This window comes from Asparagus officinalis, chromosome 9 (assembly GCF_001876935.1).
Source record: "Asparagus officinalis chromosome 9, Aspof.V1, whole genome shotgun sequence".
NCBI classification, from domain to species: Eukaryota; Viridiplantae; Streptophyta; class Magnoliopsida; order Asparagales; family Asparagaceae; genus Asparagus; species Asparagus officinalis.
The window spans coordinates 66,211,797-66,224,257 of record NC_033802.1 but is presented as its reverse complement, the minus strand read 5'-3'; the positions used below and the strand labels follow the sequence as shown (position 1 = coordinate 66,224,257).

At 34.8% G+C, this 12,461-nt stretch overlaps 1 protein-coding gene and 1 non-coding gene across 2 annotated transcripts; one reads left to right on the top strand and one right to left on the bottom strand.

The window, feature by feature from the left end:
- LOC109823569 (histidine biosynthesis bifunctional protein hisIE, chloroplastic-like) lies at positions 1,219 to 11,601 on the top strand. Its single transcript, XM_020389846.1, has 8 exons — positions 1,219 to 1,476; positions 2,419 to 2,559; positions 2,629 to 2,733; positions 2,821 to 2,916; positions 3,052 to 3,203; positions 9,432 to 9,674; positions 11,130 to 11,250; positions 11,572 to 11,601. Exons 1-8 carry the CDS (start codon positions 1,324 to 1,326, stop codon positions 11,599 to 11,601), a joined length of 1,041 nt encoding a protein of 346 aa, XP_020245435.1. The 5' UTR covers positions 1,219 to 1,323.
- On the bottom strand, positions 12,122 to 12,202 carry TRNAL-AAG. The gene has a single exon. It is a non-coding gene; the product is annotated as a tRNA-Leu (tRNA).

Here is a 12,461-nt window from a genome sequence, read left to right as displayed (position 1 = left end):
TGATTGTAGACATGATAATAAACATGCTACAACGACTGGTTTCGAAAAAGGACTTCCCAAATGAAAAATATCATCATTTTACAAAATAGTCCAAAACATGAAAACCTGAAAATTGATATTTTGATATTTTGACTTAAACAACATTTTGAAACCTTATGAAATGATTGTATAGACTTGATAAAAGATATAATATGTTGTTATGAAGTCTATAACCTAGAAATGCAATATTTTCATAAAATTGCATATTCTATGCAAATATATTCAAAGCACTAAATATGATTTCATTAAAGGGGAAATCATATATAGGCATATAAACATGAAACAAAATAGTATTTTCCAATTCTATTCATTTGTTTCATAGTAAAACTTAAAAACTATCAAACCAAAACATATATGTATATATATAACTATATATATACAAAATCCAAAACGTGTATGTGTGTATATGATTGAGCTTAAAGTACTAACACACATAATATAAATTCCTAAACTAAATTACCCAAGCAATGATCTTGATCTTCAATAAGCTTGACTTGGTAATCTCGCGGATGAAGCTTGAACTTGGATCTTGAACTTTGAATAGCAAGGCTTCACCGACATTCCGCCAACCTCCTTTGGATGTGATCATTGAAGCTCTATTTCATCCATCCTCCAACACGTTGTTTGCCTAGAATAAATACGAAAACACAAACACTAGACAAACAACATTAGTAATAAATTGTTTGTTAAACATCATCAAAACAAGAAGGCCAACAAATCTGATTACTTAAAAAGGGTATAGATCCTATATCATAACTTAGTTTTTAAACTATCTTGGTGTTAAATATCCATGACAATCTATCAACCAATTCATGTTAAAAATTATTATGTAATAGATATTGCAATGAGTAATGAAATTGATGTATTCACGATACTTATAGATGAAACCATTGTATTATCGCCCAATCAACCAATAAATATAATTTAATTGTTCAAATGTTGAATGTTTAGATTATGTCTATACGCTTTATCCATTACTTACATTACATAATTTTATAAAAAAAAAAACAGGATAAAAAATTTAAAAATTTTAAACAAAAAATGAAAAATTAACCACGTGCATTGCACGTGCAATCCAACTAGTAATTTCTAAAAGAGTGTCATTAGAGAAATAATTTGTTGGGCTAAATTATTTGGGTTTCTATTATTTTATATAAAGCAACCCAAACAGTCACTTTCTGCCTTCGTTGCTCTCTCCCCTGTGTCTCCCTCTCTTCGAGCAAATCGGCGAGTCCTTCTCTTCTCAATTTAATATTCAGATCGATCGGAGTCCTGCTCTCTCTAATGGCGGCCGCCTCCTTTGCTCGCCCCTCCTCTCTCAGCTTTAGCTCCCGAGACGGCATCAAAACGCCCAGAAAACCCAAATTTTTCGGGCCCATTCGCGCTTCTTCATCTCCTCCTCCTCCTCCGATCGCGCTCCGATTCGATCCCAAAAAGGTCCCTTTTCCGCTTGCCTCATCTGAATACCCATCTTACGATTCACGATTTTATGTTTTGTACTCGTCAAAGTTTGCATATTTCGCTCAATTCCATTTTAAAGAATTGAACTTTTCGTTCTCGGTTTTGGTTAGGAGTAGCAAATTATGTAGCGAAGAAGATGAAGGTTTCGGTTTTTTTTTTCCAGTGGGCTCCGGAAACTAAAGCCATATGTTTTGGTGGAAATTTGGATTGTAATTAACGAGAAAAGAAATGACCTTTCTATTTGCAGTGTTTAAATTCTCAATCACTATCCTCAGAATGTTACAAGCTAAAATGTAGCATTTCGTTTCCAACTCATTGAAATTATTTCTTCTTCTTTATACCCTACTAATGATCTGCAAATCTCAGAGGATCACTACTCATCATATTCGGATGGTTCCTATTAAAATGATTACTCGGGTTTAAAACCTTATTATATTGAAGGAGAAGAGAAAATGCAAGGACTTGGAAGAGTTTTGAACATTCTCTAGTGGATGCAAACCTATAATACAATAGAATTTCGGTGATTATGTGATCTCTTCTTTGTTTGCATGAGTTCAGGTTATTCTTTAGTTGCGAAGCCAGAGGTTAATTAGCTTATCTGCTTGAACCCAAAATCAAAACTTTATAAGAAACAAGAAACAATGAAACATTACTAGAGGAAAGTATGTTAATTTCTTTACCTTTGACCTTTGATGATTTTGGTGTTTAGGTGATTAAACCTTCCTCCCTTCCCGCATACATGTTCCATTGCCATTCAGACAAAAAGGAATCTACACTGTGATCAATTGATTATATTGTTATCATGAAGCAAATCTATATGATTTATATTGTTGTAGAGCATTATTTAGCTTTGACTATATCTTTAGTATTTACGAGGCACTGACAGGAAATGGACCTCAATCGATTTTTTATGTTTAGGTTGAATGCTTACTGGATAGTGTAAAATGGGACGAGAAAGGATTAGCTGTGGCTATTGCTCAGAATGTGGACACTGGAGCTATTTTGATGCAAGGATTTGCAAACAGGGATGCCCTTGCTGCCACGATTTCATCTCAGAAGGCAACTTTTTATAGTCGTTCACGATCATCATTGTGGACAAAAGGGGAGACTTCAATTTCATCTCAGAAGGCAACTTTTTATAGTCGTTCACGATCATCATTGTGGACAAAAGGGGAGACTTCAATGAACTTTATAAATGTCAAAGACATTTTTCTCGACTGTGATCGTGATTCGGTGAGTCCTGCTAGAGAGTTTCCTTCCGAAACTCTGGCCTCTTGGAAAATTTTATTCTGACATATTAGCTTTAATTCCACTTATTAGATAATATATCTTGGGAAACCTGATGGGCCCACATGCCACACTGGGGCAGAAACGTGTTACTATTCATCTGTTGCTGATCTCTTGGAAGAGCCACAGGTTTGTGAGTCTTGAAACTCAATATTCATGTATCATGTTTTTTTTGTTCCTTTATTCCTTCCTCACTGTATAGCTTTCCATATGACATACATCAAGAAATATCACGATTTATATTTAATGGTGAATTTGTTACAGACCAAAAAGGAGCGGCTGGCATCCACAACTCTGTATTCACTAGAGTCTACAATTTTCCAACGTAAAGCTGAAATCGAGACAACACAAAATGGAAAGCCATCATGGACCAAGAAGTTATTGTCTAATGAAGAACTGCTTTGTTCGAAAGTACTGTAAGTTCCTCTTTCTCTATATGTGTGTGTTTGTGTGTGTTTGTGTTTGTGTGCGCGTGCACGCGTGCGTGCCCGTGTGAGCGTGTGTTCACTCTCTCTCAATAAAGCACATGTGGCCTATGGGCGTATATGAGCACGCTCTGCATACTTCTATTGGTATTTGGCTAGCTAATTTTGTCTAATTTACAGCAAAAAATATGAACCTAATTCAATGCTATTTGGTTCCTGAGAACATGAATTCCATTATTTCACTTAATGAATACATCCCCTTGAGTGACAAAAACAAATAGTCAGGTTGAGAGATACAAGGATGAAAAACAAATAATGAAGCAGATAAATCTGGAGATAAAAGTTCTCTAGTATATGTTGGAACCATTTAGTGATTGAACTTGATTGAAGTAGAAGTCATCTTGAAAATACTCATTGAGAATAGTTAAGGAAATTCTTTTGCATATTATTATGATTAGTTAGCCGCATTCTTGCTTATCATATTGTTAAAATAACAAGAGCACTTAATGTATTGGAGAATAGTATTGCTGTGGTCTCATGTCTAGTTTGCGATGATTGATTTTAGTTTCCACATGTGTCCTCTGAGTGTTCTGTCAGTACTTGATAGCTTTCCAGCCTTTGAGTGGTTGTAATCAAGTCTATAGTTTATCAGGGGTACCAGGATAAAATGACAAACTATGAAGAGTCTAATGTTCTCTCTCAAGGTTGTTTGCTGTTGTATAGTCATGTCCAGCACCTGATTTGACAAGCATTTTTTTGAAATTATTTTGTTGCTAATTCCTTGACCATAATTGAGTCTTTATAGAAGCATGTTGCTGAACTATGTTGCATGGGGACGGGTACAGATACCGATACGGGTACGGGGTACGGGACATGGCAAATTTACAAAAAGTAGGTTACAGTGAAACGGCTATATGAATATTTATTGCACATATATTATATATTGAAATTTATGGTTTACATGAGATGAGATCAATATATTTTTCATTCACGTGTTATGAGAATTAAAAATCCTATTAACATTTTTATGTTTCTTTATTATATGGATTATAAATTGGAAAAACACTCTTTTTTGAACTAGAGACCCAGACAACCATTAAAATTACAGTTTGGAGTCCAACAAGTTTCAAGAAGTGGAAGTGGATGTGAAGTGTAGGAAATATGTCCAGGAAACGTTTGACAAGTGTTCTAAATCAAAGCATAAATTGTTTAATTGAGTACATGCCCAAACAAATGTATGCATCTATGCATGGAGTGCCCAAGCAATTTGGGTATGGGTTCAGGTATGGCTTCAAGATACAAGTACCCAGGTAACATAGTTGCTGAAGGTATTGGTGATACTTTCTTGTTTTATTTTATTCTGGTTAGTTTTTAGTTTCTGATGCATCTACATTTAGCTGTTCTTTTCCTCTTCTAGTTATCTACCACACCTCCAGTTACCCTATTTCTTTTATAACACTGTTAAATAAACTGAAGAGAAGGGGTTATCTCCATTTCTTTATTGACTTGTAAGATGACCTCAGGATCCTCTTACCTCAGTTATTGATAAATTGGGCAACATTTATTTCCCATACATATACACAAAAATTGATACGTCGTCTGTGTATATGTACATATGTATGTACATACCTTTGTATGTATGTATATACGTTTATTGTGTGGTTGGTGTGCGTTCACACATGTTTGTATATATGTATGTGCCCAAGCAAACAAGCATGCATGTATGTAAAATCCAGTCAGAATAAATTAAAAGAGTTCGGAGACAAGATTGTATATAGCTCATAGAGGCTTATTGATACCGGCATTTGGCCACGACAAGATCTGTAGCTTTAGGTTGAATTCAATGTCAAGTAACCACATGATACAGGCATAGAGCATTCTTGATATGATTGAGAAATAAGCTATCATTCAGAAATTATAAAGTTGCAAAGAGCACATTAGTCTAGGCCTTTTAGGATGCACAAGGGACCTAAAAATTGCCATTGTCATTATCATCGGCATGCTAGTATTTTCCTGTCAGGACTTAGGTCATCTATGGCGCATAAAGCTTCACAAAACATTTAACAAAACTTCCAAGATCTTGCAACTGGTTTACATTAATAGGTAGGAACTATTTTTCAAATCAAGAAAGTATATTCAAAAGAGAGGCCTACCATGAGCGCTAGAAGACTAGATGGTTGGTAGGATTATTATACTCACTAGCTCAAAGCTGGTTTGAATTAAAGGCTACCTTGTGGATTCAAGGTTTTTAGTGCATTCAAGGCTACTAAGTAGTTGAAGGCTGAAGCTGCGAAGGCTACCTTGTGGATTCAAGGTTTTTAGTGCATTCAAGGCTACTAAGTAGTTGAAGGCTGAAGCTGCGATAATTTCTTTGTGCTTCCGACTAATTACTGATGTAGTATTTGCACGTTCGGTTGTGGAACTTCTTGACCTTGAGTTGGGGTTACAAATTGCTTAATAGACATTCCTTAAGTGGGAAAAGGCATAGATGATGATGATGACTCATGTGCTAAAAAAACTACGTATATCCATACATCCGTTAATCATGACACATCATGTGATCCATCGTGCAAGGATTTTTTGAAGTCTTCTTGTAATTTTAATGATTATTATGAGTACCTGAATTCTGAAAGTATCCAATACCTCCCTTTAAGTATACAAGTGTTAATATGGAATACCTTCTCCTAAATTGGAATTGAAAAATATATTATCCCTCCTTTGATTTCTCATAAGGAGGGACAATCATGACATGCTTTTCTTCTTAGGACACAAAAGATGGCATTTTGACATATTCAATGAGCCTAATATGGATGTATCTTCATGTTGAGTGTTGATCATGTATTGGTTAGTATGTTAGAAAAACAATAATGATGTTTTCGTTATCTTTTTTGTTATTTGGAAATGCAAGTTCTGATGACTCTCTATGGCCTCATAAATGGTTACATTTGACGCCACTTCTGGCATTTGATGTATGTGCACAAAGTAGCATGTAGCCAGTGGCTGTGCCAGAAATTTTATCAAGGGGGTCCAACAAATTATTAAACATGGTAACATTAATTATTTTTTGCACAATTGATTAGCATCTAACCATCATTACATAACAAGACTTTCGAAATCATAATTTCAATTAGAATACAGTGTTTACAATAACATTCTTCTTCCCTTAATTTCGGGAAACAATCTAATGAGTTCAACCTCATCAATGTTAAAAATTTGTATTTTTCAATATAAGTTACCAAATCATTTATATACCCATTTCTCATTGGGTTTTAAAGGTCATTCATAATAATTTTCATTGCCGAAATACTCTTACAACATGTTGCAAGAGACAGGATTAGTGCTAACTTCACCCCCTTTGTACACCAAAGGATAAAAATATCCATCTTCCAACTTCTTAGCAAGTTTGTCAATCGCTTCCATTTCATAAAAATCACGATGAGTAGCTACATAACAGAAGTTGTATTGATCGCTGAGCTCATGCGATCTATTTTAGAAAAATCTTTATATTAGAACTTCAAAATCTTTCATGTAATTTGTTGTAATATTATTAAAGTATCCTAATTTTTGTTAAACCCTAGAGTTACATTACTAATACCTCAAAAAGATATATAAATAAAGTCTATTCATAAAAATGCTCGTCATAAAATGGTAAATAGTTAAATTACATCTTACTAAAATTGAAAAGAAGCAACAAGGGTGAAAAAGAGCGGAGTGAGCATTGTTGGGTACTTGGGTTTCAGTCACAAGTTGTAGCATGCCAAAGAGGAATCAAAATTTTTTTTTTTGCGAAGTTGAGGTAATTTATGCATTTTAACTGCCAATAAATTAAGTATAAATACCAACTACTCCTTATCTTTTCTTACTATTTTAAGGGGATCAGGGCCCCGTTGGCCCTAATATGGATGCGCCCTTGAATGTAGCATAGATATTTAATGAAGATAGGACATATCACTTAATCTAACACTGACTGAGTGAGCATTAGTAAGTTCTGCAAGAGATAATTGAGGGTCTAGATTAAGAATTTCTATTTTCATTCCTTTTGGTTTCATTCTTTATGTTGCTTTCTCTGGAAACAAGTCAAACACATTTTGTTTAGGTACTAAGGCATAGGTTGAAAACTGTTCTGTTTGATGTCTCCCTATGGAAAAAACACCCTCCATTTGAAGGTTTGGTTTGACAAAAATGAACAGCTCGGAGGGATGAAACACAATGCATAGAGAAGAAAGAAGGAAAAACAATAGGATGAGAACTAGGAAATTTTTTACGCATTTACTTATTAGTGCAAATCTGCTTAGTGGCAATATTAGTCCATTTATCCTTTTTTTCCATGATCATTTTGTTAAAGAGAATTATTTGTCACATTGGGTGAAATATCAACGAGAAGAGTGAAATTATAATCTTGTCAAATCAACCCGTAAACTCATCCTAGTATTTGATACATCTTCAGATTTGTGTAAGCCATATATTAGCTATTATATTCTTTTGAAACGAACATGGAGAACTAGTTCCTATGTGATGATATGCCCTAACTTCTTAAAGTCATAATATGACCATTTATGAATTGCTATTTTCTTTGAGGTTTCAATAACCCCCTCATATGCTCATTAAAATCACAAAAGATTTACCAGTTTCAAAAAGAATTAGTAACCCAATTTCTAAGGTTGGAAGTGATTATGTACTTCTAGTATGAAGTTGATATATTGATCTGTGATGATATGCCCTAACTTCTTAAAGTCATAATATGACCATTTATGAATTGCTATTTTCTTTGAGGTTTCAATAACCCCCTCATATGCTCATTAAAATCACAAAAGATTTACCAGTTTCAAAAAGAATTAGTAACCCAATTTCTAAGGTTGGAAGTGATTATGTACTTCTAGTATGAAGTTGATATATTGATCAGGGTTATAATTTTATAGTGTAACATTCACAAACATAACATGGATGCCTATATTTGAGGGTTACAATTTTATAGTGTAACATTCACAAACATAACATGGATGCCTATATTTGAGGGTTACAATTTTATAGTGTAACATTCACAAACATAACATGGATGCCTATATTTGAGGGTTACAATTTTATAGTGTAACATTCACAAACATAACATGGATGCCTATATATGCAGTGGCATTACATCTAATCAATGACGAAGTCCCATGAGGACATTTATCTGTCCATCGTGTCTGGATCTTAAGGAAACATGTATTAGTTGTTTATTATTAACTTTTTTTCTAAGATTGAGGTAGATAAGAGTTCAACCTTTAAGGTTCATGCAATTAGCTTATACTAAAACTTTACTAAATCATTGCCTTTTTTTAACTTCATTGATATATCAGCAGTTAGCTTCTCTAACCAATCTTATCTTTAACTAATTTGTGTGTAGCTAGTGAAGGATCATGCTTATTCATGCTTCCTGTACCTTGAATTTTCTTTTTATGGCCCTTGGAACCTTTCAAATCTAAGAGGACTATTGCAGGATCTTGTTAGGCCATAATGCATGTCTGAACTCTTTTCTCAAGCATTGAGTTTTTCATGAATCAGAAGGTGAACAATCTCAATGAAGCCATAACAACCATGGTCGCAAGTTTCAGAATCAATAACGATACATATAGTGACAAAGGCCCGTAGCGTTGTGTTGATGGATGTTTGTTTGATATTTATGCGTTTAGTCATATTTAACTAGTTGTCTATCTGTTGTCTTACTAATGCAAGAAAAAAAAATAAAACCCCATCTTCAACTTTGTTTATAGGTTTCATTTCATATGACAGGATAGCCGCTAATTACTCTAAACAAATTTATTAGAATTTACACCGTTATAAAATAGCATTTACACCTGAACTGCAGATGATATTATTTCTCCTGTTTGGTTGAGGTCATGTGGGAATTACTTGATGATAAATTACCCTTTGCCTCTAGTTTAACCAAAAGAAAAATTCCCTAAGGACCCAATATATGGGAGCAACAGGGGGGACATGTGAGGCTAATGATGACCAGCTCATTATGCAATAGGAGGAAGACACCTCATTTGTCCCCCTATTTGTCCTATATTTTAGGTCCCTGTAGCAAAGCTCCAACCAAAAAGGTTAAATTGTCCTCTAAAGCGTATAAGTGACTTCGACATCATAGTACAACTACTGAAGAATGACTATCACATATAATAGTGACACTATCATGCTAGCATACTCGCTTCCTAACGCTATTATTATCTTTATCAGAGAAGAGGCAGGAGAGCTCGTCCAGACGCTAAAAGAAAATGAGGATAAATCTCGTGCTGCTTCAGAGATGGGAGATTTGCTCTACCACTGCTTGGTGCTCCTCGGTCTCAAGGATGTGAAGGTAGAAGAAGTCCTCGAAATCCTTAGAAAGAGATTTTCACAGTCTGGCATCGAAGAAAAGAGGAGCCGACTAACCAAAAACCACTTGATACTTATGCCCACATATGAATATACACTCTTAAAGTCCCTGCCACTGCACTAGAACTCCAAAGTTGTGGTGAGGGTTGAGGGTTATAATTTTATAGTGTAACATGCCTCCGTAGGTTGAGTGTCCTTTTTATGGGCCGAAATCTGGACTCACGTAGCGGTGTGAATTTTTCTTTTTAAATCCGCTTTTAAATTCGTGGTCGGTATGAATTGGTTTTGTTGCTCTGACACCATTTTAAAGTCCGTACCGCTGCACCCAAACTCTTAACATTGCAGTGAGGGTTGAGGGTTATAATTTTATAGTGTAACATTCACAAACATAACATGGATGCCTATATTTGAGGGTTACAATTTTATAGTGTAACATTCACAAACATAACATGGATGCCTATATATGCAGTGGCATTACATCTAATCAATGACGAAGTCCCATGAGGACATTTATCTGTCCATCGTGTCTGGATCTTAAGGAAACATGTATTAGTTGTTTATTATTAACTTTTTTTCTAAGATTGAGGTAGATAAGAGTTCAACCTTTAAGGTTCATGCAATTAGCTTATACTAAAACTTTACTAAATCATTGCCTTTTTTTAACTTCATTGATATATCAGCAGTTAGCTTCTCTAACCAATCTTATCTTTAACTAATTTGTGTGTAGCTAGTGAAGGATCATGCTTATTCATGCTTCCTGTACCTTGAATTTTCTTTTTATGGCCCTTGGAACCTTTCAAATCTAAGAGGACTATTGCAGGATCTTGTTAGGCCATAATGCATGTCTGAACTCTTTTCTCAAGCATTGAGTTTTTCATGAATCAGAAGGTGAACAATCTCAATGAAGCCATAACAACCATGGTCGCAAGTTTCAGAATCAATAACGATACATATAGTGACAAAGGCCCGTAGCGTTGTGTTGATGGATGTTTGTTTGATATTTATGCGTTTAGTCATATTTAACTAGTTGTCTATCTGTTGTCTTACTAATGCAAGAAAAAAAAATAAAACCCCATCTTCAACTTTGTTTATAGGTTTCATTTCATATGACAGGATAGCCGCTAATTACTCTAAACAAATTTATTAGAATTTACACCGTTATAAAATAGCATTTACACCTGAACTGCAGATGATATTATTTCTCCTGTTTGGTTGAGGTCATGTGGGAATTACTTGATGATAAATTACCCTTTGCCTCTAGTTTAACCAAAAGAAAAATTCCCTAAGGACCCAATATATGGGAGCAACAGGGGGGACATGTGAGGCTAATGATGACCAGCTCATTATGCAATAGGAGGAAGACACCTCATTTGTCCCCCTATTTGTCCTATATTTTAGGTCCCTGTAGCAAAGCTCCAACCAAAAAGGTTAAATTGTCCTCTAAAGCGTATAAGTGACTTCGACATCATAGTACAACTACTGAAGAATGACTATCACATATAATAGTGACACTATCATGCTAGCATACTCGCTTCCTAACGCTATTATTATCTTTATCAGAGAAGAGGCAGGAGAGCTCGTCCAGACGCTAAAAGAAAATGAGGATAAATCTCGTGCTGCTTCAGAGATGGGAGATTTGCTCTACCACTGCTTGGTGCTCCTCGGTCTCAAGGATGTGAAGGTAGAAGAAGTCCTCGAAATCCTTAGAAAGAGATTTTCACAGTCTGGCATCGAAGAAAAGAGGAGCCGACTAACCAAAAACCATAGTTGATATTATCGCAACGTTGTAATCCGTTGTTTCCATATCATCTCCTTTAGTGATGGAATGTGGTTCTTGAATTTGCTAACGTACAACGATAGTGACCGTTTGTAGAAAATGTATTTTGCTTGTTCTTGATGATAAATGTCACTTGGCATGCTTATAAATTGCAAACGTCAAATTTGTTTTTATTTTCTTTTTGAATTGATAAGGTGCGTAATTCTTGCTTTCTTTCTGTCTCAGGAAATTCTTCAAGGGGCTTGTTTTGAGTAGCATAAGATAGAGATGCAACCATTAATTTGTAGGAAAGTCAGAACTCAGTTGCGTCCGATTCAGTTACAAAAAATGATGCAGTCCTTTGCATCGAATAAAAAGTCAAAAATGTTATCGCCCTATCATCAAGTTAATTGCGTTTTTTAACTTAGGAAATGTATAGCATTTTACAAGTGCAACTAATCAAGACTTGATTTGAATTAAAATTAAAAAATTTTGGAGAGAGAGAGAGAGAGAGAGAGAGAATAATATTGGATTTGCGTTAAGACAGGTTTGATAACTAGAGATGTTAAAAGCTAAAATTGTGAACGAAGAGAAATATTGGATTTTCGTTAAGACAGGTTTGGAACTTATGAGCACTCAATGTGGTGATAATTAGATGTTTTAAAAGCTAAGGTCAACGTGAACAAAGAGCATCCAAAAAATTTAAATAAAGATTGTTAAATATATTGAAATAACTATGAATTAAAGAATGATAAATATTTTAATCACTATGAGTTAATTTAAAAAAGCATATTATTGTTGAGAGTGGGATTTGAACCCACGCCCTTTCGGACCAGAACCTTAATCTGGCGCCTTAGACCAACTCGGCCATCTCAACATTGTGTTATCTGTTTTCGCAGACGATTAATGTTAAATTTTAAATAATTGTTTTTCATGCTGTCTTTAATCACAATTTTCTTCTAATCATATATACATATATGTATATGGAGAAACTTGGTACCAAGTTTTTTCATTGAACTTGGTAGTGATGTGACCAAATCTAACCCCTACATCACGCCTCGAAGATGAAGCCTAATTTTTGGAGCAGGTGAATAGTGATTGAGACTCTATCTTCGAGACATGATGTAGGGGCCAGA